The sequence below is a fragment of the Pipistrellus hanaki genome, assembly GCF_964339955.1.
Source record: "Pipistrellus hanaki genome assembly, chromosome: 5".
NCBI classification, from domain to species: domain Eukaryota; kingdom Metazoa; phylum Chordata; class Mammalia; order Chiroptera; family Vespertilionidae; genus Pipistrellus; species Pipistrellus hanaki.
The window spans coordinates 5,110,331-5,138,238 of record NC_140507.1 but is presented as its reverse complement, the minus strand read 5'-3'; the positions used below and the strand labels follow the sequence as shown (position 1 = coordinate 5,138,238).

The 27,908-nt window shown below is 41.4% G+C and overlaps 1 protein-coding gene across 2 annotated transcripts in view; it reads left to right on the top strand.

Annotated features, from left to right (window-relative positions):
* The window catches only part of RANBP17 (RAN binding protein 17), a 217,566-nt gene that overhangs the window by 150,293 nt on the left and 39,365 nt on the right, over window positions 1-27,908 (top strand). For both annotated transcript variants that reach the window (XM_084886137.1, XM_084886138.1), the window contains 4 exons: window positions 8,991-9,094; window positions 14,623-14,711; window positions 20,835-20,942; window positions 23,140-23,222. In XM_084886137.1, the coding sequence (XP_084742263.1) occupies window positions 8,991-9,094; window positions 14,623-14,711; window positions 20,835-20,942; window positions 23,140-23,222 (384 nt within the window). The remainder of the gene's footprint in view (window positions 1-8,990; window positions 9,095-14,622; window positions 14,712-20,834; window positions 20,943-23,139; window positions 23,223-27,908) is intronic.

Sequence of the window (27,908 nt, the reverse complement as noted above, 5' to 3'; positions counted from 1 at the left end):
TAGACAAGAAACCCCATAAATCTGGAATTGCTTAAATAACAGGACAGCACTATATGTTGCCAACTCTCAGCACAGCTAACTTAATGCACTGACTATTGGTAGACCTGGCAATGCCCAGATGTGCCTGGGATTGCACACCCCCTTTTTGAAGATGACTTCTATTCACTGTTGCTTAGTGTTAACTATGAGGTCTGAGAAATTGAAGTAAACGTATATAATTTTGAATAAGTAGTAGGACTTTATTAGCTTTAATAACCATATTTCTTTGAAATATTTTATCCATAACAATATAAAGTATACATTGATTTTTTTTTTTTTTTTAGTTAGTGTTTTAAGATAAATAATTGTAATACTGGAGGCACGGTGCATGAAATTCATGCACTTGGGAGTGGGGGAGGGGTCTTTCAGCCTGGCCTGCTCCCTCCCGCAGTCCAGGAGCTCTTGGGGGATGTCCAACTGATGGCTTAGGCACAGTGAGTGGGCCCAAACCGGCAGCCGGACATCCTTAGTGCTGCCATGGATGTCTTGTGGGAGCACACTGACCACCAGGGGGCAGCTCCTGCATTGAATGTCTTCCCCCTAGTGGTCAGTGAATCTCATCGCAACTGGTCATTCTTCATATTAGCCTTTTATTAAATAGGGTTGCAAACACTTTTTAGATACACTGTAAGAAATTCTTTCCTTGCTTATCAGTGTGTTTACTTTTAAAATAACCTATATTGTAAGCATCAAGTGATGGTTTGTGGTATAAAGCATCAGGGCTTCTTTCCCTCGTTAAGAACCAGAGCAGCTCTTCTTCCCAAAACATGTTGAGCTCCTTCAGTGTATGGGCTTTGTCTTGCCCGGGCTTTCTGGCCCAGTCTCAGTATCCCTGCACTGTAAACATCAGTGAGTTCTAGTGGGAAGCAGGACGCATGAGTGCGCTGTGACCAACGTGCCATTACCGGGGCCCTGGAGCCCGCTGCCTGCCAGGGTCTCTGGGAGCAGCTCTGGCCAGTGGCTGATTGCCTTCACAACGATCCGCTGTGCGTGGCCACTCTTGTGCTGGGTCAGTTGTTTGTTGTTTTCTGTTGAAGAGAAAAAGTGTTGCTACTTCACAGACGATCATTTGCCGGGTGTTATTGAACAGTTTTATTCTTTGAAGCCTTGTCTCACAAACTAGGCGGTAGGACCCCTATGTGTATGCTTTTATGGTTTTCTATCCTGTGTTCACTGTCGCAGAAACCTGGAGAAAAGAGAGAGTGCTCTTGCCAAGAGCAGCACAGATCCATGTATTAAAGAAAGAAAGAAAAATACTAGGTAATGAGAATCTGTCTCGAATTAAATGAAGAAACATTTGAGGAGGAACTACTTATAACACTGAATTTTTTTCTTTTTTTGGTAAGAATCTACTAGGAAAAAACATCTAACCAACCTGTTAGCAAACCACTGGATGTGATTCTAGGATAGAAATGTAAAATATCATTGATTTCTACAAAATAAATTAGATATGTTTTGTGTATAAGCCTTGCACATTGGAGTGATTAGAAATTGGGTGTCACATTAATTGATACTTACTTTGAAATGCATTTTGGTTTCTATTCAATAATTTGTGCTTTGTATGAATTTAATTAGATGCTATGTGCCCCAGGTTGTGTTTCAGATGAAAATGGGGTTGGGGGGGGCTTTGGCAATAAACAATGTACGATGATTTTATCAAATTGCTCCTTATCTAAACTAGATGGAATAAAGAACAGAATTGAAAGCATTTCATCATCAGAATGATGATGTTTCGTGTTGGCAACATATTTTTTGTATTCTAAGAAATTATGAAACTAAATAAATTCCCTTCGAGAGATACTCCACACACAGAAGGAAATGGGTGACCGACCATATGTGCATGCATGTTAGCCCTTCCAAGAATCACTTAAAGTTCCCTAGGTTATTTTTAAATTAACTTTGTCAATCTAATAAACTAAAGCAAAGATAGTATTACCCAAGCCGGTAAATGGAGAACCTCCAGGGAGCTGTTCAGTGTAAAATACTGGAATAAATAAAAACCTTCTATTTTGTTTAATTTGAATGGAGGTGAAATCAGTTGACAAATCCTGGAGAGGGGAAGTGTGGGGAAGAGCGGTAACAGGCTCTTTGTTTTATGGAGAACTAAATATTCATTGCAAATTAGGTTTCTGCCAGCCACAGGTTCAGAGATGCTGGGTTCACTGGCGGTTTTTTTCCTTGGACATTTAATGAGTCTTATCTTGAACTGCTCAGAGGAGAAGCATGCTTCCCTCAGACATTCAAACTCTAAGATGCAGTTACATGTTTTCATGATCACAGAGAGGCTAATATGGGTATAGAGTTTATAGACAGTAAGACACAGTTCTCTCTATAGGGATGAGGGTAGCATAGCATCCACCCAGCTTTGTGGCTGATAGCAGGTACTTGGCACCTGATGACGTCTCTAGCTTAAATTTGAGAAATGTTAAATAACAATAAATGAGTTGAATGAGAAAGGAAGACTATTCTAGAAATAGCCACTAAAGATAGAAGCAAAAATACAGAGGAAGGAAACTTCCCTTTTCTTTAGTAAGAATAACTAACATGTTTACACATTTACAGTCGGCAAACCATTTCTCATACATTATACGATTTGGTCCTCAGAACAGCGAACATAGAATAGTTATTGCTTCGTGTCCCTGTTAGAAAGGTGAGGTGCAGAGATTAAAAGACTGCCCGAGGTCAGTCATGTACATCATAGCCCTCTGACCACACATCCTCCTTCACTTTTGCTAAGCTGTTAAACTTCACCTTTTACTTCTCAATCAATTAAGAAAAGTCACTGTCTTCTTCATTTTTAGGTGAACTATTTGACCTGAATGCTTGGTCTGAGGCTTGGGGGCAGGGAGAGGAAGGGAGACGGGATTCCTTTCCAAGCTTCTATCAAATAAGCAGATTTGTATTTATTTGCCCCATGTAGTTATCCTTCAGCCCTATGATCAGTGAAAGTCAAATAGTTTTTTTAAATTAAATATTGGCATTTATTTTTTTTAGTTTATTTTATTGATTTTTTACAGAGAGGAACGGAGAAAGATAGTTAGAAACATAGATGAGAGAGTCATCCATCAGCTGCCTCTTGCACGCCCCCTACTGGGGATGTGCCCGCAACCAAGGTACATGCCCTTGACCGGAACGAACTCGGGACCCTTCAGTCCGCAGGCTGAATCTCTATCTACTGAGCCAAACCAGTTTCGGCAGTCAAATAGTTTTTTAAATGTGTAATTATGTCTGATGATTTGGCAAAGCACATTTTTTCTCACAGATAAAGGAACACAAAGGGACATAGTCAGAGGACCCAGCACGTGAGAGGTTTGGTCAGAAGTAGCTAATGTTCTGATAGATGGGAAGTCTGCATCGACATATCACTGTGTCCATGACTTGGCAGAGACTATCTGGAAAGTAGACATTGAGGGTTGGGGGGCAATACGGGGTAAAGAAGCAGCTGGAAATACTTAGAATTTATAATGAGATCATTAAGACTAATTAGCTGGCCCTGTAGGCAAAAAGCAGCCCATTAAGACCAGATCCAGTTTTAATAACTTACCTGGTTTGGAGGGTAGAGTCCAGAGCACCCGAGGGAATTAGGTGCCTCGGGAATGAAACGGGCAGGTAGCTTTCTTAGAGAAGGCATGCACTAGTCTGCAGTGGGGGCTGTAGTTTTCTTCTGGGAGCTAAAGTAAACATTGCGGTTCCCCGGGGAGAGGCGTGAAAGGGGGCCTCAGTTTTTCATCTGTTAAATGGATATGTGTGCCTTGGAGAGGCATGCGGCTTAAATAAGACAAAGATGTGTGCAAAGGGCCTGGGACAATCCCTGTCCAGAACAAGTGCTCCGTGTATTAACTGAGACGCCTTTATTGACAGCACTGTTAGGGACACTGACTGCCACTGTGACCTCAATACAATGCTGCTGCCTACCCTCAGTGCCTTCTGAACATAAGAAAGCTTCCTGCCCTGCCTGAAGCCACAGGTCATTTCAAAGCCTGTTTGTTTGGAAGGAAGCTGAAAGGAAAACCCCATTCTGGGATCTAGCTAAGCGCGTTTCTCCAGACTTGTTGTCCTAGAGCCTTCGGGGCGTCCTTGGAAGAACTGGGAAGGAAGAGCAGGCGGCGTGGGCCTGCTCCTGCACAAGTGGCCGCTCTCCCGGGATTTCCCCAGGGACTTGGTTTTAAGTGGATTCCCTTCTCACTCACTGCCTCTGTGTCTCCTTGTTTCTCTCCTCTCAACTCCTTAGTTGGAACAGAGGCATTAGACCTGACATTTACTGACTATATTAGTTTCCTGTTACCACTGTAACAAATTTAATAACTTATGTGCTGCAGATTTTAAAATTCTGAAGGTCAGAAGTCTGAAGTGGGTCTCAGCGGACTGAGTCAAGGAGGGCTTATGGCCCTGTTTCTCCAACAACATCAGACCAAGCCCTTCTCGTGCTGCCTTCTCTCTGGCTTCCCCCAGCTCCCCTAACACTTCCAAGGACCTTGTGATTACATGGGACCCACCTGCATAACCCAGGATAATCTTCTACTTTAAAGTTCATTGATCAGCAACCTTAACTCCTTTTGTCATAAAACTCAACATATTCACAGATGCCAAGCGTTAGGAATACATGGACATCATTAAAGAGCCATTCAACCTACCATATAGTAAATCCTAGTAACTATCATCATAGTTGGTTACTATCATTTATTATTACCAGTAGAGGCCTGGTGCATGAAATTCGTGCATGGAGGGGGGTTGTCTCTCAGCCCAGCCTGCACCCTCTCCAATCTGGGACCCCTCGAGGGATGTCCAACTGCCCGTTTAGCATCAGGCCCAAATGGGCAGTCAGACATCCCTCTCACAATTCAGGACTGCTAGCTCCCAACTGCTCGCCTGCCTGATGCCCCTAACCACTTCTGCCTGCCAGCCTGATCACCCCTAACTATCCTCCCCTCCCAGCCCAGTCACCCCCAACTGCTCTCCCTCCCCTGCAGACCTGGTCGCCCCTAACTGCCCTCCCCTGCAGTCCTCGTTGCCCCCAACTGCCCTCCCCTGTTGGCCTGATCGCCCCTAACTAGCCTCCCTTGCAGGTCTGGTCCCTCCCAACTCCCCTTCCCTGCATGTCCACATGAGGGCGGCCATCTTGTGTATTGGAGTGATGGTCAATTTGCATACTAGGCTTTTATTATATAGGATGATTATTTCATTACTTCTCCTTGGCCATACCCCAGCCACCAGTAATTCAGTGGCTATTTGCATTTGAATTTGAGGAAATGAAATTTTCACTGCTCTGCATACATTTCAGGGAGTGTTGGGGGTTAACCAAACCCTGGTTTTTATTGTTGGTGGTTTGGGGGGTTTGTTTTTTATCTTTTTGAGATTTAAATACCATAATTCACCCTTCTAAAGTGTACAGTTCTGTAGTATCTAGTATATTTAAAATATTCACAGTTTTATAACCATCAACATCTAATTTCAGAATATTGTTAACCACCCCAGAAAGAAGCCCTGCTCCTTATACTTGTCTCTCCTCATTATCCCTACCCCCCAGCCTCTGGCAGCCACTAATTTACTTTCTATCTCTATGGATTTGTCCATTCTAGGCTTTTACTCTGAATGGAATCCTATAATGTGGCCTTTCTTTCACATAGCTTGTTTTCAAGGCTCGTCCATATTTTAGGGTGTATTAGTACTTCATTGCTTTTTATGGCTAGCTAATAATCCTTTGTATGGATATACCACAATGTGTTTCTTTGTTTATCAGTGATAATGATTGAGTTGTTTTTTCCTTTTGTCTGTATGATAATTCTGCTATGAACGTCGTGCATGTGTTTTTGTGTGGACATAGGTTTTCAGTTCTCTGGGGTATGATTCTGGGAGAACTGATGAGTCAAGTGGCAGTTGTGTGTTTAACTTTTTGAATAACTACCATGCTGTTTTCCATCTGACTACATCATATTATTATTGGCTGCAGTCAAAACAACAAAAAATGCTAATAGCTCTCATTTATTAAGTACCAAATACTGCACAAAGGGGCTTACAGATATTTTATTATTTAATCCTTACAGCTAACTTTATGAAATACAGTAGTCTCCCCTTACACGTGCGGGATACATTCCAAGACTCGCAGTGAATGCCTGGAACTGCAGATAACACTGAACCCCATGTATCCTATGTCTGTTCCTGTAATACACACCTATGATAAAGCTTAATTTATAAATCAGGGTCAGTGAGAGATTCACCACAATAAAGAATAATAAAATAAAACAATTATAACTGAACAATGTGGTGCAATAAGAGTTATGTGACTGTGGCCCCCTGTGTCATGGGCCCCCTTGCTGAAGTATTCCTTAGGCCCCGTGCTTTCTGGGGCACCACGTCACCATTAATCAGAACACATTACCTGCTCATGTCTTCCACCCACAAGTCTAATGCCTTTTTCACCTTAACTAAGAACTTACCACGCACTATGGGTGTAACTTTTGCTGTTTTGAGGTCTAACAGCAAAACTCGCACAAATTTCTTTTCCCTTCACAGTTTCATGGATAGAAGATTCATTCTTATAATAGACTAGTGACCCAATGCACAGATTTATACACATTGAAAGGAAACTAATTAGAAGGTGGCTGGCAGGGCAGGACTCGGCTAGATGGCCAGGCACGCCCTGGAGCCAACCTCCCATGGTCTCTCCCTGGCCGCCTTCACCTGGCTGGCGCCAGGGCTCAAAAGGCGTCTGCTGAGTGAGCAGGGTCCCTCCAGCAGGTGGTGTCCCTCTACCTGGCCTGTGGGGATCGTGCCAAAACCGGCTTTCCGACATTCCTCTAGAGGTCCCGGAGTGCAAGAGGGCACTCTGTAAAGTTGTTATACAGTGTGTGGAACAAACGCAAGTGTGCAGTAAACCAGATTCGGAGCAACAGTGCCCCAGCAACAACATAACAAACGACCAAAGGTGGAATTACATGGCCTTGCAAGGAATTGGGCTCCCTCCTCTCTGGTTTTGGGGTGCATCACCCAAGAACCGCAGCTGCCCAGTCACTGCAGCTTGGCAGCTCCTGCGTTGAGCGTCTGCCCCCTGGTGGTCCGTGCACATTATAGCAACCTGTTGGAATGAGGGAGGAACTCTTAGCATATTAGCCTTTTATATATAGATAGATAGATAGATAGATAGATAGATAGATCTTAGCAACCTCAGCATATGATAATTTTTCTTTATTAAGTCAAGAATTTGTCACTTCTCTCTCATATCTCCGAATTGCAAGCAGCACTAATCCTACACTTAAGGGTCACTATTGAGTAAAATAAGGCGTTAGTTGGACACAGCAGTGTGGTTCTGAATAGTAGATCTGACCAAGGCAGCTCCTGAGTGACTTGTGGATGGGTAGCATGTACAGCAGAGATATGCGGGACGAAAGATGGTTCATGTCCCGAGCAGGGCACTGCAAGATGACACAAGAAAGCATCATGCTTCTCAGAACAGCATGCAATTTAAAACTTATGAATTGTTTATTTCTGGAATTTTCCATTTATTATTTTTGGACGTTGGTTAACCACAGGTAATTGAAACTGTAGAAAGTAAAACCACGGGTCAGGGGATCTGCTGTAAATATTATGTCTCTCAATTACAGATGAGAACACTAAGGCTTAGCTAAGTGAAGTGACTTTATCCAAAATCAGGCAGCTAACAGCAGCAGAGCCAGGGTCCAGGCTTAGAACTCTCAGAGGGTCCACTCCTTCCTGAACCCTCATCTACCTGCAGTGACCAATGTCACTGTCCTTGTGCAATCCTACATTTAGAAAATCAATAAAAATATAGCTGTATATTTTTTAAAAGATGCCATTCTGCTTTGATCTGTGAATGTGGCTTTGGACCTCATTTTCCTTATCTGCAGAATGTTGTGAAGGCTAGTGTTTCTCCAACATTTGTATGCCTCTGAACAACCTGGAGAGTGTCTTAAAACAAAAATTGCTGGGCCCCACCCCAGAGTTTCTGATCCAGTCCATCTGGGATGGAACCTGGGAACGTCCATCTAATAAGCTGCCAAGTGACCCTGATGCTGCAAGGCCAAGGACCAAACTCGGGGAACTGCTGGTCTCTTCTCTGGGATCGCATTTCCTCTCTGCTGCTCTATTTAAATCTGACTGCTTAGGAATCAGGGGCCTGGGCCATACAGGTCCACCTCCGACTGCACATGTTACCTTGAGGAAGTCACTTACCCGTCCCCTGCTTATATCTTCATCCATGGATTACGGTTCACTTAAAAGAAACGCCTTTTGAAAGGATACTTTATAAATTGTCAATTGTGCATATCCATGTAGTTAAATCCTTAAGTGTAGGCAGAGTTTTTGAGGAAACCTTTAAAATGAAAAAGCAATAGAAAATGTCTGTTTTCCTCTACTCCATAAAAAGTTGGAAGCTTGGTGTAAGAGGAAGTGTACCCATGGAGAATGTACTTAAAATCCAAATGACCCAGGAGGGACCTCATCTTATTTGGCAGATAAAAGTTTCCCTGCCTTCTAGTTAACAAATTAATAAAAGAGAACATAAATAAAAGGGAATAATAACGTGGAGCTATCTGGGCACCTGAGTCCTGGAGCCCTTTAGGGCCTTGGCACCCAAAGAGAAGGGGGAAGATCCTGGTCTCTGAGGCTTTGAAAGAGGCTTTCCTCAGATTGAGCATCAGGGAATCTCCCGGGGCCCTCAGAGCTGAAGGGCTGACATGCCTGGGGCGTGAGTCTGTCTGATCCAATAAAGAACCAAAAAAAAAAAAAATGTCTGGTAAGTAATCTTGCTATTTCATTTGGTGCAAAAAGAGAAGGCCAAACACCAGAACAGTCAGTGAGCCAAAGCACAGAATTAGGCAGGATGTGAATGCAGGCCGGCCCTTCCCGTTTCTCCGCCTGCGTGAAGCGCTCACTGCTGAGGCTCTCACACAGCGTGCATTAAACCGTGGTGACCCTTTTGTGTTTCTTGATAGGCGAAGATGAGGACGAATTTGAGAATTTCATGCTGCCTCTTACAGTCTCTTTTGAAGCAGTGTTACAGATATTCAACAACAACTTCAAACAAGAAGACGTGAAGGTGGGTTTGTTTCCAAACAGGAGGAAAGGCAATTTTGTTCATTCTAGAATACCTAGGTCCAGAGAAGGTGCTGCATGCCCACGTGTGCTCTGTGCCTCATCCACTTCCTGTCCCTACTGCATGTGTCTTTCAATTGTACACTTTTCACATAAGTGTCGAAGTTCATGGTCTGTGAGTTGGGACAGTCAGTTTATGATTAGGCGACACAGATTTGTCTCTCTTTGCAGTTAATGTCTTTAAAAGAACATTTCTCCTGGGCGCACACTTTAAGTATCCCTGTCCCCTCATCTACCCTCATATTTATATGGAAGAATGCACAAACATACTCATGTTAAAACACTACATCTCTAAATATTTTTAAACAAGAATTTATATGAATCAAGACTTTATTAAATGGCTAGGCATATACGTATAAATAGGAGCTGGTCTTGAAGTATTGCATTCTTAAGCTGAACAAAGTGATTAGGATAACTGATAGCTAAGTAAGGTTTTTATGTGCCTGTGGGAGCCATATTAGGATTGATTTGACAAGTCAGTTGAGCTGTGGCAACAGTCATAATATCTAAGACAACATTATGTTTTATTAGTAAAATCCTTAAGTGTAGCAAGCTGTTTGTGACAAAGCAGCCCCATATTTTAATGTGGAGGATGGAGAGCACAGGGTCTGCTCAGCCAGAAGAGCATCTTCTGACATTATGTGTCCAGGCCATATTAAATAGATTGACACTGATCATTATTTGTAAGAAAGTAAGTAGTCCCGAACATGTAGGCACCTTTGCTGATGATACTTGAGTCACATTTTATCATTATTTGAAATAAGTTGACCAAAATACTAACCATCGCTTTCCATGGCCCCTCTTCTTTACAAAAAAAAAATTCGCAGCAAGAAGCCAACTAGAAAAACAATTGCCTTTGATGATTACTTTAGGATAAGTCTTCTACCAAAAAATTAATTAGCTAAATACTGTACCTTTTCATTTGAAATCAAGTTTTTGAAATGAGTATTTATCAGCATGCAGTAGTCACAGAATTTTAAAACCGAAAGAGATTTTCTTTGCCTTCATAGTTTTGTTGAGATTCTCTGCGGATAGCTGTGTTTTTCAGATGTGTCACAAGTATTTCGTGACCAACAAGATCTTTGCAGCTTTAAGGTGGCTACTGCTTTATGTGAAAAAGAAGTGAGTTGAAAAACACCGTCTTTATAAAAATTACATCTGTCTCATTTGAAGATTTCATTATGTTCCAAGGGGATTTTGATGCGATCCCCTCTAGTTTGATAGAAACCATCTTCCTCCAGTCATTTTTAATGGAGTTCCAGTGATATATCCCTAAACCAGCAAGTTCTTAACGACCCTGGAAAGTGACTGCTTGATTACACTTTAACGGTATTTGCAAATAAAATCACAAGTAATTAAGGGGAAATCTCCAGGCTTTTGAGCAAGTTTGATGCATGATAACTGCCTGATTCAGCTTCATCTAGAGTAATGCTGTGTAGGCAACAGCTACGGAGATCAATAGCAACGTAATGACAGTGGCAGAATTAAGTGAGTAACCTGAGAACTGTGCCTCAGAATGCATGCAGCTGCCACGAACCAGGCCACACAGTGCACTCCGTGCTTCCGTCCTAAATGTTCATCAAAAGACGCCCTGCAGGAAAATGGAGTTAGATGCTCTTTATTGCTGATCGTGTCTCTTGCCACATTTATCAGGGAAATTGGATTAGCAGTTGGCAGCTGCAGGTAGACAAGATTCTGCAGTGATTAAATATGCAGCTTGGCTGCATTTGTTGTGACAGACCTTTAGTAAATTCTACTGTAAGCACCATCTGTCTAATTTGTATAAAGGAAACTTGGGGCTTTAAGCTACCGGTGAAGGACTAAATCTGTTGCTTTATCATAAACAAAACTTTTGCACTAAATGCTTTTAAATGTAATTTATTAGGTTAGGGCTATTTTTCTATCATGATGAATAAATAATACATGCAGAAGTGCTTTCAGGTACTTCATTTTGCAAGGACTAGAGATAAAAACGGTTCGGTTTTGTTCTTCAATAAAGTATTTAGTATTCCAATCCACAGGAGGTGATGCTGTTAAAATATCTCTATGAAAATGCCTCGGGACTGCGATATTCATTTAATTTGCAACCCTTACCAGGATTTTCTAACTCCCTATTTATAGATATTTTTCAAATGCAGATTTCAGGATGAACATAAACATTAAAGACCAATGTTGCCAAATTGAAATATGGTTGTGAGGGGAAGAAATGCTGCAGAACTCTTAAATTTATAGCTTTGTTTTCTTGCTTGGTCCTAATAAAACTGAAGAGAACATTGAATTTTTGTCTTAGGTTTTTCTCTTCAAAGTAAAGGAGCGGGGGGTGGGGGGGGGGAAAGAAAATGCTATGACAAAGCCTGGCTCTAAAGCATTCATTTAAAATATATGTTTTTCCCATATATTTGGGTTCATAGTAAAATCTAGTCCAATACTCTCCTGACTCGTGCATCATTTTTTATTTGACCATGACATCATCAGTTTTAAGGAAAATGAATGAAAACTTCTCGGAGAAAGAGGAGCAGTTAAATAGGAACCTGCTATCTTTAGTCCCTTCGTATAAACTCCACAATGTTAAATTATTTAAAATCCCTGATTTTCAGCATGCGCACATTAAAAGTTTTCGCACTAAGTGCCAAATGTTGCAAACAGCACTTTAACAGAATGATTTTGCTTTGATCCCTGTAGCAGTTCCTGAATAATTTATCACAGGTTATTGCCTTAATTCTGGAGAGGGATAGAGCAATAAAGGCAGATGAAAACACTCCAGTTGAAACACCTTGGGGCCTGCTCATTCCTCTGACACGGCTCTTTTGTTGGAACTATTTAGAGGTTATTAAGATGTGTCTCCAGAATTAAGAGTATGCTTTAAGGATGAAGACAGCCATCTTAATTCTAAAGACAAAGCACAATGACCCTTCACCTTCTTTTTCTTTGTTGTTATTATATAGTAGAATTATGAGGATAATATTATAGCTGCCCCCAGTAGTGCCACTACAGTAAAGGGTCTGTCAGACTTTCCATTAGAAACCCTGTTTGGGGGTCAGGGTGGAAGGAGCCGCATTTCAGCTGTTTCCCAGCCCATCCGTCTCACACTTGGCACTCAGACAACTGTTCACCGGGCAGGGACTGAGCACTGAGCAGCCTCTCCGTGGGCTTTCCGAGAAGAATCTTCAGGCCCCGACGTCCCCGAGTTAACCCACCCGACAGATCACCCCCCACACACACAAATACAGCACCGCTCACTTTTCACATCCGCCGGGTGTTGACCCCCTCAAGAGAAAGGCAACTAACTGTTCAGATAATCCTCCCTGTGCTGTTTTAAATGAGATGGTAAACTGCGGCTCCTCCTGCCCTAGGTTAGTCAGATCACCGCTCACTCTCAGGTAGTTAGTAGCCTGGTTGAGCTCCGAGTGACCAGTATTCCAGTCTCCTAGCAGGCATGTTGTGGCTCTCACGAAAATACTCCCTTCGTGTTGTTTGAGTATCAGTATAGCTTAGTGTAGTACTCATGTTGTTTGAGATAAAAGGTACTGTTTGAGCATAAGAAATCTGTTTCTTATGTTAACACTGCATTTTCCTGCCGATCAAATCTATTGAAAACATACATTTAGTTATTACTTCTAGGTCTTTCTCTACTGTATAGTAACATTTTCTACACTTGAACATTGATAGAATTTCATAGATTTGAGCCCATTAAACCACGTCTGTGAACTTGGTGTTTTAAGGAAGAAATGTATGGTGGAATAATAACCTTTTTGTACAATGAGGATAGTCTAAAATATTAAGAGTCCTTTGAATTGGGCACAAAGAAAGTAACTCGGCTCCTCTTGCCTAATTTAGAGTTGAATGGCGAGTGCCTGATAACATGTGAAAACTTAAGATACTGTGAATCTGTATGGGTACATAGTAAAGGTAGAGCAAAAAGGCCCCTGTAACAGACCACAGAGCCAAATAGTCCGTGTCAATCTGCGCCAGGAGGCTGAGAAACGTGGGAGACTGAGGGAGCAGGTACCGGGTGCTGTAGGTCACACAAAAGGCAAAAAGGTTTTTAAAAACAGCAGGTCACATGAGGGAAGGATACAGGAGGCCAGCTGGTCACAAAATCAAGGACTGGTGAGATCATGAGAGGAAAAAGATTAAGTCACTTAAAGAAGCAGAAATGGCGAGTGAGGGTTTAACGGTTCAGAAATTCAGATAAAAAATCATTCTATAAACTGAGCCCATAACAATATCCTCATAAACATCTCCAGCCACCATGAGTCACCTGTTAGGCAGGGTGGCGGAAAGATCAGAGACTCAGACACCCTGGCAGAGAAACTATTACTTGGTACTTGGAAATGTTAGTCATTAAGCTGAGGGTCATGATTCACTTCCAAATCCTTAATTATAATTTAAACACCTTCCTAAAGAGGTTTTCATTTATTACCAAGGCGCTAGGAAAAAGTAAATCTGGTCAAATGAAAAGTTCCGGGACCGCTTTCTGGCATATTTCCACTGAAACAGTATCTGCAGAAATCACAGTTGTGTATCTCAATTATCCCAGCCCCTTGTTTTGCAATTATGTTTATTTGTGCTCCTTGTTCTGACATTGTAGCATCTGTTCACGGGTTTTCTGTTTCTCTTCCCATGCATCATCCTAAGGACAGCTTAATTAAGCATCCAGAGTCCTAGTCAGATCTCTCATTTTAGAATCAAGGTTTTGTTTTTCTAGAACTAAATATTTTTAGAACACTTTAGTAGGCATCAGGCCCTTTTTTTTTTTTTTTACGTAAATTTATCAAATTTATTTCTCATAATTCCTCTGAAAGGGTATTAGCCCCTTTTATAGGTGAGAGAACTGAGACTGATACATTGCCTTGCTTAAAACTTATAGTTAAGAAGTAATGCTGGAATTCAATGTCAAGTCTTCTGACATAGAATGCAGAACTCTTCCCTACACTTCTTTTTCCCTTGGGAAATGAGAGTTTCTTGTTATATCATGGTACAACAGGTCACCTGGACAGTTTTAATTTGTCCTAGGTTACTCAGGATATTTCTGAGAAACCTCCAGATGCCAGTGTACTTCCACAACAGACTTCACTTTGCAGAGTAGGACTGATTTCATGTGAGCTGGTGTTGTTAAGGCTTGCTATTATTAAATAATGTCTAGACTCCGTGCATTTCTGTTCTGTGCAGTTATCAATCCTCTTTTTGCTCTTTTGGCATTATTCAGAAACAAAGTGTATTAAGAATCTAACTTCCTATATTATTAGAATTATGCCTTAGCTCAGTTTATAAGAATCAAAGGAGAGTTGGTCAGCAGATTTCATGGCATGTTTGTTTAAAGTGTCTATGGTTTTCTGCAGAAAGGGATCTGAGCGAGACATTTTAGCTAATGAATCAAAATCAGATATGTGGTCATTATTGCCTGATTATTACTCCATCTGCTCTGTGCTAACGTGAAAATCAATTACTGTGTCTCTTTCCCACTGACAGCGTATGTTGATCGGGCTGGCAAGAGATCTTCGAGGGATTGCCTTTGCACTGAACACAAAGACCAGCTACACCATGCTGTTTGACTGGATGTATCCTTATTACACTGTGACAATACCAGCTCTGTGCACAGAGGGACGCCAGGCCCCTCGCTTTCGTTTAATAGTATGGCACAGTAGGGAAGAGGAAACAAAGCTAAATGAACTAATGTGTAATCAGCTAAAAATTACAGCACAGTGGCAGCCGTGCAGATAACTGAGCATAACATTTGGAGACCCAGCTCGGAGAGGTCACTTTTTTGGGGCCATTAAATATTGACAACTTAAAAATCACATCCCGAAGGATTGTTTTTGTTGGGGTTGCAGGGATAATCGGGCTAACATCTTTAATTCAGGACCAATGCATCCTACCGTTTGGCATTTCGAGGAGATTTGAATTTCTACTCCATCTTAATTAGCAGGGCTGAGAAGGTCACTTTATTTCTTGGAGGCTTAATTCATCATGCTACAGTTTTTCATCGTCGTGAAAATATTAATGGATATGGAAAGGAGGAAAAAAATGGTCAGGATTTTTCATTTGGTACATGAATTTACCTTGGCCAAAGCTTAGTGCAGACAGCAAAATAAACAAACAAACAAACATCCCCCACAGAAATGTCTCATCACATAGGAGTGGAAATAACATGGACCTTAGGGTCAGAAATCCCAGTGCCTCGCTTTCTGTGTAAACCTTGGCCAGTCATTTGCCCACTCTAAGCCTCAGTTTCCTCACCTACAGGAGGAGACATCCAGAATCACGACCATTAACGTAGGTGACGCACTTTTGCCTAATGTCTGAAACGTGTTGGGTAAACTTAAATGGTTTATGGTTAATATTCTTTTAAATGGTATAGTATTTAATAGTTAGTATTCTTTTAATAGTATTTTCATAGTATTGTATGAATCCTCCTTGATCCTAACAGGAAGTGACAATGTACGCAAGTCGCATATGTGTAATATAAAGTTGCCATGCCTTTATGCATGGACCCATCAGTGCATGTAAGAAAAATTCTGTGGCCTCAAAGCTATTTAGTTTTATAAGTTGCACTGCTTTTCAATTGCTCCTTACAGCCCTTACCCAAACTTCCCTCATAAATTGTAAAAGAAACTTGTTTAAGGCAGTCTAATCCAGCTATGGCCAAAACATAACCAACAGGGAACCTGGGCATGTTTTAGGAAGAACTCTCGCTGTAATTTTTTAAATTGACATTATTTGAATGCTGACTTACATTTTACCATTAAAACCTACTTCATTAGATTTCTGTACCCATAGAAGGTTAGAGACACTGTTCCATGTCATTGAGGAACCGTATGCGTGTGTGTGTGTGTGTGTGTGTGTGTGTGTGTGTGTGTGTGTAAGCATACAAAGTACATGTATAGAGACTACAGATTTTAACATGGGAATTCATATAATTCTTTAAACTATGAATGATAAGTTGGAATTACATATGGCCCTTTTATTTCTCTAAACATAAATAGAAGCTCACAAAGTAAAACTTTCGTTTATTTGAAAAGACATAAAGTCCTAGTTTCCTCACTTTGAAATTGAAGGTCATCTTCAAACCCAGCTACAACTCTAGGCTGTCCAGCAATTGACGTTTCGTGTTTTCCTCATCAATAGTCTTCACCAAGAGTCAAGGCAGAATCTTTCCCTCAAGGTCAGAGAATAAAAATAGCTTCCGTAATTGACACTGCCTAAAATTTATAGAACGTACTGCAATTTAAGTTTTTAAGGAAGGCTGCTTTCCATTCCCTGACTTAGCTCCTTCTTCTTGGCACCTATTGAAATAGTGAAACTTTTGTCCAGCAGATGGCAGAAAATAGCAAACGGAAAACCTTGGGACCTAATGTTTTGTTTTGAACCAGAAACCATTGTCTCCAGCATTTGACCATAAATGCGAGTTATCAGGGTCCAAGGCAGGGGGTGAGGTGTCAGTTATGCAGGAAGTGGTGTTAGGTTGCCAGACTGGTGGCTTGGTACAGGCCTTGCTTATAATAATCGAGTTTCAGTAGCAAATCAGCTTCCTTGGGAAAAGGCCAAAGGCTTTTCATAATTGTATTGACAACAAAATGAATATGATAAATGGTATTCATTCAGTTGAGACAAGATTTATAGTTTTCCTTTGGGCCAGGATGAAGAGCAAATATTTATAATAATAGTAAAATTTGTTTAAAAGTTACATTATTTGATAATTCAAAAAGGTTTATTAAAATATTTCGAAATACTTTAAGCAGTTTCACGTGATATAAAGTACAGAAGCTTTCCAAAGTATTCTTGTAATGTAAAAATGAATAAGAATATGATTTTAAAAAACATGGATATGAAAGTCATTTATTCTTCCTGAAATATTGATATGTCAAGCCGTCAGTGGTGATTCCCACATTACTGCTGGGGAAAGTTTATTTGCCTTTTATCCACATAAATGTGTGTTCTTTAATTTGTTATGCAGTCCTTAGCATGCAGAAGAATCATCCTATAAGAGCACATGTCATCTTACAGTCAAAATGCATTTTATTTATGGTGATTATTTGATAAAATGCTATTTTAGTGGTTAGCTATTTAATTCAAAAACATTTCTATAAATACTGACTGCATTAACTGCTACACGAACTACATTGCTCATCACTCTGTCCTTCCAAAACTAAATTGCCTGAAACTCCACAGCAACCATGGTGACAAATGGTCCGGCTGCTGGAGAATTGAAGAATTACTGATAATTCTTCTTTGCTCCTGTCGTGAGAATGCAACAATAGGACAGCCCCTTACCTTGCAGTGTTAGTCACCTTGTTTAAACATTCCCCGATCACATTTAGACTGAAGTACCAAAAATCCAGAGGGAAATTGAAGGGAGAGGGAAAGAAATGGGTATAATGCTAGTTCCTCATAGTCTTTTAATTGTCATAGTCTGATCTTTGAGTCCACTGTTTTCCAACCAGCCAATCAGATCTGTTTATTTATATGCGTAAAACATGCACTGGCAAGGTCAGACAATGAGCAGTGTAGACGAGCACAAACTCTGGACTGGAAAGGTCTTAGATTCCAGTCTGGTTTTACCACTTACCTGCTGAGGTCTTGGGCACATTACTGAATGTATCAGAATCGGTGTTTTCTTCTGTGGAACCGGGCTAATAATACTGATCTCACAGGTGCGTTACAAAGTGAATGAACTGACACACATAGGGCCTAGTACAGCGCCTGACACAAAGGAAATGCTCTATCACTATCGTTTTAGTTCTCTTTCCTAACAGGGATGAGACAAAGGAGTCCCATTTTGCTCACTTATTCAGCAGATTTTGCTAAGGTCTGGGCTAGGTTTTATGAGGGCTGTAGATTACTTTGGATCAAATCCTACCCCCAAAATGATCTTACAGTTTAATAGAGCTGGTTAGATAACTACATAAGTGACTATAATAAAATATAAAAGATGATAGATGCAAACGTTAAAGATACAAATGGAGTGATTACATTTAGCTGAAGAAACAGGAAAGGTCCTATAAAGGTGAAGATATTTCCTTGGATCTTATCAAATAAGTAGGATTGGACTGCTGGAACTGTTGGCTGACTCACAGGTCAGGAAGGACAATAGTGAAGACGACGTATTGTTATACAGACCACTTACTTCATGGTTAGAACTACAGGTTGTCAGGGACCCTTAAATATCAGACTAAGGATTTAGATCCTTATTCCATAGATAGTACAAAGCAATTGATTGTTGTGATTTACTAACAAAATAAGAATTACATTTCAAGAACAAAACAATGATCAATATTTTGGACAAACTGAAGTAGGAAATAAAGTAAGCCTGAAAAATGGCTGTTGAGCAAGGTTTTTTGTTTTGTTTTGTTTTTGAGTGCTCTGTGCCAGGCCTGAAGACTGAATAAAAGGATTGCTTTTTACAAGAATGAATAAAAGAGTGCTCTTTAGAAGCTCACACTCTAGTGGGTGGAACAAATAACTGACAATCAATGTGTTGTAACAAAAATGCGTGTAAAGGACCTTGTGAACATATGAGGAGACTGGTGTTTCTGGCAAGAAGAGTAGGCTTCCAAGAAAGTGAAAGTTGGGTGAGGCGTTGAGAGGTGGCTGGGCAGGCATTTGCCGGACAGTAGGGAGAGGAGTGGCTCCTAGCAGCATCCGCCTTTGTGAGCAAAGGTACAGATGCTGCATATCTGTGGAATACCTTCTAGAGAGGCTCTGAGCTGGCAGGCCGTTGCTGTTCTGGAACCACATTCTCACACCCTTGCTTCATAACAGTTTTAACAAGAGGTCTTTTGTTGTCTTCTAGTGTATTTCGATATGTTTTCTCTGTTATGAAGTCTCATAGAGAAAGAATTATGTGTTTACTCATTTTTTTTTTTAGGAGGTTGGACAGGAGTAGCATATAGAAAGTACTAATAACTCCTGGGTTAATGGGTGGGTGGGTGGGTGGTTGTTCACAAGCAAATCTCATTTTCTTATATTTGGCATCTTACAAAGTAGCATCATATCCTTAATGTTTGTGTTTTTCATTTATGTGATGTAGACCTTAGGGATTCATTGAAAATATCTAGGTGAAACGAATTAGATCTGTGCCTCTTCTACCCAAGGGCCCCTACCGTCTACCTCCTGTTCATATAGATGTAGTCCTTACAAGGCCACTGGAAAATTAGGATGGGGTTCCGATTCTCCATCGGAGTCTGGCATTCTCCTTCTGAAGCCCTTTTAACCTCCCTGCTTGGCAGACCTCCCCTCTGCTTCCCAGCATCACTCATTTTCTCTGTGGCAGTCACCTCTGTCAGAAGCATATTAGAGCTGGCACCACTCTCATTCCACACAGCAAAAGGAGCATCCCTCATGTCCCCCAGCCTTATCCCATAGTGAATGCAATATGCCCTGAAAATTAGGATGGTCCTAATGCCCTCGGACTGCCTTGCGAAGGGCCTTGTGAGCGCTTGTGATATTCTTAGATCCTGAGATTTGTGTCTTTCCCTCTTTCTGATGAGCCTTTCAGACGCTTCCTCCCCAGTGATGACTGCATTTGTGCTTACGGTCTCAGTGGGACACTGGAACAGAGGAATGGAGACAGAGAGTTAGCATCAGTGGATTTGCAGGGAATTAAGAATGGTTGAACCTAGATGGGGTAGGAGTACTAGGAAACGAAACTGGATGTGGTCAGGGCCCACATCTTAAAGGGTCTTGTGTGCTGTGCTAAGGAATTTGACATTTATTCTAAGAGCAGGAAGAAGATTGCCATTTTTTCACCAGGGAGATCTCTCCCATTATCACACGAAAGGGACCACCAGCAAATGATTCAGTTCAGCACTTTTCATCCGCAACAGAGAAAACCTCAGAAAGAGAGAGACTTGGGGATTAGGAAATGAAGGCAGGGGCATAGTAAGAGGGTTTTTTCTGCTGCAGTTTTAGACCTTAATTTGATCTTTATGTATCCATTTGGCAAGGAGTCGGCCAGTTGTGGGTTAGAGCTATTGGAGCTGTCAGTTTTCCAGGTTCTGATGGTCTTGGTCATTGACTTATCAGAGGCGTAAACTCCTTGGTTGGTGAGGACGTTTGAGAATTTCTCCTTGGGTGTATGTACATGGCACTACCTTTTAGCGACACTCAGTAGATTAAAAGTTACCCAAAGGTTTTCTTCAAACTAACATCCCCAGTGTTCCTTGGAATTACAGTGGGTCCAAGCAGAGCAGGTCAATAACTTAAAAGAAAGAAAGAATTGCCCTAACTGCTTTGGCTCAGTGGATAGTGCATCGGCCTGCGGACTGAAAGGTCCCAGGTTCGATTCTGGTCAAGGGCATGTACCTTGGTTGCGAGCACATCCCCCAGTAGGAGGTGTTCAGGAGGCAGCTGATCGATGTTTCTACTCTCTATCCCTCCCTCTTCCTCTCTGTAAAAAATCAATAAGGTGTGTGTTGTTGTTTTTTAAAGGAAGAATGTATGTAATCTCTAAGCTGTGAGATAAAGTGATTTATAATTACTGTTTCCCTCTACTTTTATATATCTTTTAAAATTCATAATGAGCAACTTATTCCTTAAGTAGTTTGAAACCCAAGAAACTCTTAGAATAACAATTAAAATCTGTTTTTATCCTATTACTAAATTTATTTTTCTTTTAAGGGGCACTAACTTTCAGGAGCAATCTTTCTTTTGACACTTAAGTTCTTTAACAGGGTTTATAAAAGGTACCCAACATATCTTCCCATTCTGCAGAGGGCTATTGAGCAGTGGTATGGAGAGCCAGCATGTACCACTCCCATCTTAAAGCTCTTGGCAGAACTGATGCAAAACAGGTAAGAGGTGGGATGGGGAGTAAAAAACAATCTATTTGGTAGCAGTCTCCAAATATCAGAATTTATTGCCTAATGTGTGTATAATCAAGGCTTAGCAAGAACCCAGGAACCAAAACAAGATAATCAGTAATAGCAATAGACTCTATACTAATAAAAGGGTAATATGCCAATTAGACCGGGAGACCTTCCGGACAAAGCCATGGTGGCAGGACCGAGGCAGAGGCAGTTAGGGGTGGTCAGGGCAGGAATGGAGGGAAGTTGGATGTGATCAGGTTGGGGGCAATCAGGCCAGCAAGGGGAGTAGTTGGGGGCAAGAGGCTGGCGGGGGGACATTTGGGGGTGAGCAGGCCGAAAGTGAGCAGGCAGGTGAGTGATTATAGAATTTTAAAGCATGAAAGAAGTTTTGAGGTCTCTGAATTGAGAGGCTTCATTTTATTGATAAGGGACAGAGACCCAGGACAGTTCAAGATACAGTTTTTTACAGGAGCCCTGGGGATTGTCCTGGCTTTGATTTTTAAGTTATCCTTCTTCCTCTTAGGAATAAGATGCATGTATGTGGGTGATTTATGCCCTCAAATTTTTCATTTAAACAGCAATTACAACCCTTCCCCAAAATTGCCTGTGTGACCTTATAATTTGCATAGATCAGCAGAGATTCAATAACTGCAGATAAATATTAACAAAGATGTAGCCAAAAGAGAAAGACTGCAATAAGCTCATTGGTTTGCCTCTTTAAAACATGTCATTGTGAATATGGCTTAGCACCAAATTACCTGTCACTTAGCCATCCTGTCTCATCCGTTCCTCTTTGTAATCCGTGCTGGAAGGGAGATCCTCAGACAGGAGTGTGGATTGCTGCTCTAGTTTTATCTCTGATGCTGAGATTTCATAGCAATAATTTAAAATTTTTAAACAAGAGGTGGGAAAAGACCTGGAAAAGGAGTAAATGTGAGTATTCTTCTGAAAGCTGTTTCTGTTTTTAACCATTCCCATCGGTGACTTAAATGCTAGAAGGAAAAGTAGCTCTGTGTTTTACATTAGAAATTTAGTTTTTATTCAATTACAATTTTTTCAGCCAGATAATTGATATTGGATATTACTGATAAACATGTGGTACTAAAGGAAGAAGCATTGCATTATATATTGTGAAGTATTTTCTGTCAGCCATAGGCAGGTCATTTATATCTAGCACAGTTGTTTTCACAATTACCTAGTGAAAACCTGCAATCTCAGAAAATATATTACCTTGTCTGTTTCTCTATAATTGAATGTGAATTACGTCTCTACATTTCTTTTTTTATTCAGAAATTATATACCAACAATCAAATGTTCCACAATAATAAGTTATCATTGAACTTCATTCTAAAGCATTTTGAAAAAGCATAGAAAAGCAAGAATAATTCTATTCCTGGCTAATAGTACTTTGGCAAATGTCTTTGCCTTTTGATATTTCTTTGAGCTGGTTTCATATTTTTGCTAATCCTCTTAGAAATATATTATTTCTCAAAAGCACAGGAGCAAGGCATATCGGAGCCACCTAACGCCCGAGTGTGCTAAAAAGCACATATTGTATCAGTGCGGCGTGTCCTTTGCTCTGAACCACGGTTCTCCCACCTGTCAGGAGCCAGGGAGGCAGAACTGCCCTCGTTTGGGACCTCTGGGGTGAGGTCTTTATGTGGGCTGTGTGCAGTGGGAACTAGTCTGTATGTAATTTCGTGTGTTTGAAATGTGCTTGAAGTAGCAGATGAAGCATTGTGTTTGCGTGCAGTACTAAAGGTACCTAGGGTACCTGTCACTTTAGAATTTGTTTTTAAAATGAGTATTGGATACAACAAGAAATCTCAAATGTAAATCTCTATCCAAGGATCTATATAAATTTACCCTTACACACCCGGGGCTTCTGTTATTATCTATCAGCCACTTTGCATGGAAGGAGAAGGGTAAGAGGTTTGTAATAGAGGATGTTTAGACAGGTAAAAAGTGAATTCTTAGATTCAGCAAATACGTGAAAATAATTTTCCATGATTATCCTAGTATCTTTGTAGTGAGAAAATTAGCATATGTATTAATGGAATGGCGCTTTCAAACAGATAACTGTACTGCCGCTACTTCTAATAAATGGAAATGCTGTGTATTTTCAGCCTGGATTTGGTTTCTCTATCTACACAGATAGTCTAATTTTTGCTATATTTCTTAGATCCCAGCGTTTGAATTTTGATGTATCGTCTCCTAATGGAATCCTTCTCTTCAGAGAAGCTAGTAAAATGATTTGCACTTATGGTGAGTATCTCTCTCCATATTTGTCTGCAATATAACTCTATCTCTTTGGAGGAAAGAAAGATGTTTGTTATTTTGTTATTTTTGACTTCATATCTGTATGCATTTGTGAAGTGGGTAATAGGAGTGCAGAAAGCCAGGTAGCTATATTGGCATCAGGAGAAGTGAGCAGCGTGCCTCTGACTACATATCATTCCTGACCGCCTTGATGAATTTCTCCTGGGGAAAACTGCAGTGTCAGTAGGCAAAGAGGATGCACTGGGTGGAATATGGAAAAGTTACAGCGTATCTGAAATTGCTGAAAGTTCTATCAGGGACGTGGTTGCCTTTGGGGAAGGAGTGCCTAGACCAGTGTGTCACCAGCACTGCATTTTGAGAAAATATCCTGGTAAAGAGCAGTAAATACTGTACTTAGGACTGTGGGATACTCCACCCCTGGAATCATTGTTCAGTATAAAGACTGTCCTGTTCAGACTTGGTAAAGTGCTAGAATTGGGCCTTAGAAGGACCATAAACCCTAATACTTACCAATTCTGGCAGCTTCATCAGTGAAATTCTGTAGCTGCTGGGGGGGGGAGGGGGGGGCGCCTCGCGGACTTGAGAATCCTCCGTGCTCTGGTTTGGAGCCCTGACTGAACTCCGAGCACGGGCCCCGGCAGTGCCCACTCTGGGCCAGCTGTGTCCTGTGTCCCATGTGCTCTTTACTCTGCTCTTCTCTGTGGCCTGTCCTTTCTGACTTTCCCAAATCAGCAGCCAACACCAGTACATGCTCTCAAAAACTGCCTGTGATTCTCATGCACCTTTTTTAGTTCCTAGAAACAAATTTTACAAAATCCCATAGAGCTTCTTTATTTTTTGTTTTTTGTTTTGTTTTGTTTTTTTGTTTTTTGTTTTGTTTGGGGTGGGGGGAGCAACCATTAAAAGTGTATGACTTTTTTTTTTTTTTTTTTTTTTTAAGTAAAAGCCCATTTTTTTTAAAGACAAAAAAAACCACAACGTTTTCTTAAAAGTGTTTTACACTGATTCCGGATATATTCTGGGTTCTGATCTGTATGCATTGTAGGCCTCTGTTAAAAATGCTTCGTTTAAATTGTACAGTTGATATTTAGAGTAGGAGATTGTAATTATATGGGAACTATAGCCATTACCTCATTAAAGTCTTACACTCTCTGATTTTCATCTCTGCCCACAACTGTGTCGCCACAGCTTTTGCAACCCTTGAAAATGGACAATTGGAATCCTAGAAAGAAGAAACGCCGTGCCTCCTAAAGGTTAAAATGGACCCTTTTAAAGTGTCCTCAGTACTGAATCACACTTCCATGCGTGTCCAGTTCCTTTCAATGTCTTATTATACAGAGATGTATGTCTGGACCTTCTCCCAAAGCATGATATCTTCGAAAAAGCATAATCTTGGAGATTAAAATATCGGAGTACCAACCCTTACTAACTCCATGACCTTCAGTAAGACACTATACGTCTTTGTGCCCGGTTTCCTCATACACCGTACAATTAGGAATCCTGCTGTCGCTCTGTATCCCTGGTCCCAGGGCCCCCTCGGACACTAACACCCACTGACTCTCAGATCCCTTATATGAACTGGCATAGGGTTTGTGGACGGGCTACAGCAGGGTGGCCTGCACATCACTTCATTCATGGATCCAAAGTGGAGCTCGGTGTGTGACAAATTGAAGCTTTGCATTTTGGAATTTCTGGGACTTTTCCCTCAGTTGTTTTGATGTTTTTTTATTGATTTCAGAGAGGAAGGGAGAGGGAGAGACAGGCAGAAACATCAAAGATGAGAGAATCATTGATCTGTCGCCTCCTGCACACAACCCCAACTGGGGATTGAACCCTGCAACCCGGGCATGTGCCCTTGACCGGAATTGAACCTGGAACCCTTCAGTCCACAGGGTGACACTCTATCCACTGAGCCAAACCAGTGAGGGCTTCCCAATTTTACAACCCAGTTGACTGAATCTGCGAGTGCAGTACCGAGGGCCGTAATGAACAGCACCTACTGGCCTACCCATCTAGTCAGGGAGTAAGGCAGCTAATGGAGCCACTCTGAGGAAAGAGCTTGGCACGGGCTGTGACATAGAAGAGGCACTCGCTGAAATGCCTCTCCTTGATCCAGTGCTGTTCCTCGCACTCACAGAGCCCGCTTGCTTTGGACAGGGGTCACTGACCATATCACAGGCCACAAGCTTGTGCAGGGTGGCCTCCTACTCGGACCACACTGCTCCGCTTCCTTCTGCCTGTAACAAGTGCTGAGTGTCTATTTCCTTACTTTTAAAAGGAAGTAGTATTTCCATTATGAAGCAATGTACATATAAGAATACCGTATTTTCCGGCGTATAAGACGACCCCCTAATTTTAGTTAAAACATAGGTTTGGGCCTATATTCGCTGTATAAGGCTACCCCCCACTTCCGAGGCAACACCAGTTTTTTTTTTTTGATAGACCGCCTCTCTGACTCTGGCCAATCCGAGCAGGCTTTTTACTAGAACACAGTGTAGTTTCGGGTACAGAACATGTAAAATTTGCATGCATAAAAAGCCTGCTTGGATTGGCTGAGTTAGAGAGGCGGTCCGAGCAGCCTTGCAGTGATTGGTGCAGGATCGAGTTGGAAAATTCGTTTAGTGGCATAACGAGACGTTTTTCGGGATATACTTGTCGTATAAGACGACCCCCGATTTTCGGTTGACTTTTTTTTTTCGTTTCTAAGGTCGTCTTATACGCCGGAAAATTCAGTATCTTAGTCGTCAATAGAGCTTTAGCTATACGAATATTAGCTTCCTGATATTCACAGTTGTATCTTTCGTTGCCCTCTTTCTGGGCCCAAGTTCTTGCACTAAGTGTCATTTTTCCTCTGAGGCTTATTCATCACTGCAGCTGGGCTGGTAAGGGCAGTGGCCACTTCCTCTGACAGTATTACTGCATCTCTAGAACAGTGTGTGTCCAGGGAGTGACAACAGAGAACCTCAAAACAGAGCCAAATCTGTGGGCTCCAATGCTGTCCAGTCTCTTTCAGTTGTCTGACAGAGAAGAAGGCGTCACAGCAAAAGCTGAGAAAGACAACTATGTAAGGATTGCTTCGGAGGAAGAACAAGAGGAGACAGAGGGAGACAGGAAGGGAAGGAAGAAGAGAGAGGGTGTGGCATAGAAAAGAGAAAAGACCCTCAAAGCATTCTGGAGAAGTGAAGTGTTTGCTTACCCAGAAGAAAAAAAAACAAACAAACAAAAAACTAGGAGCTTAGGCTAAGGCTCTGCTTCTCCATTTGGAGTAGCAATAATGGTAACTTCCATTTTCTTAATCAGCTATTATGTGCCCACTCCTATCCTAGGCCGTTTATCAGACGTTAGCTCACTGAATCCTCAAGTCTGCCCTCACTAGTCATTGGAATTTGATTAAGTTGCTTAGCCACTTTCATTTCAGTTTCTTGTTAAACTGAGGAAAAAAATGCCTACTTCATTAGGTGGTTGAAAGATTCAATATTATTATTCATGAAAACCCTTAGAACAGTTAGCTGCTGTGATTATTGTTAGGAAGAAACTGAAGCTCATGGAAGTTAAGCGATTTGCCGAATATTACAAAGCTAGACAAAGCTGACCTGGAACCAGAGTCTGAGTGACTTGAGACAATAGCCTTCATATTTCTTCTTGCCACTTGGGAGATGCCAAAGGAAGATTATAGCTTGGGTGTTTATGATGAAGCACTGTTCTTGTTAGTATGGCGATTTCTGTCCTAAAACTTAAGGGAAATCATAGGCTCAAAAGAGAAATGTCCTTCAACTTTGTCACCAGTGACTTTTACATGTGCACTTTACATAGAATAATAGAAAACTGTTTCTCACCTTCCCTGATTCCCAGGCTGACCCCATCAACCAGCCTGATCCTGTCTGTCTTTGCTTTCTGTAATGTTTTATTGCTCGTGCTGTTACCTCTGGAGATTCCAACGTGCTCATTGGAGGGAGACCATGAGGGTGCCATCCAGGAGTCTGGAAGGTGAGGGAAAGAGGAACGGGGAGGGCACAAGAGCCAGCATTATTTATTTCTTTGGGAGCCAAGGTGAAGGAAGGGGAAGCCCGTGGAGGGAAAGGGCCAGAACATTCGGTGATCCCTTCTGTCCCCATCCGCACTGGGCTTTTTCTCTGCTCACCTGTCCTGGGCAGTATTTGGTAGTTAGGGACTGGGGAAGACTCATTTCCAAATGCACCTGATTTGCTCCTTATTTTGTGGGATACCTCCACCTCCCTGCTCAATGAGACTGGCAGAAAAATAATACTTTTGATATGCTGTTTTATTTATCTGCATTCTGTCATGATATACTTTGATGTAAGTTTTTAATTTTGCTGCAGCTCTCAGCTGCTCTCGCCGTTACAGCTCGGGGTCAGCAATGAGGTTAGCCACAGTAGCACAAAACAATTTCCTGTTCGTACAGCCCAGGTAACATTTGGATGAGGATTAAATTTTACCACATTTTCTACTAGCCCAAGCCTATTATTTCTAATGAGTTTTAAATTGCTTCAAGAACGTGTATTTCAAAACTTAGTGCTGTGATCCGTTCAGCCCAAGCAACTTAATAAAAGAAATTTCTTTCTTAAATTTTTGGTTAAAGTGTTGCATGCAGTGTAATAAATGTTATTACTTTGGAAACCTACTTCTCAGTTTTAAGAACTGGATGTTTTT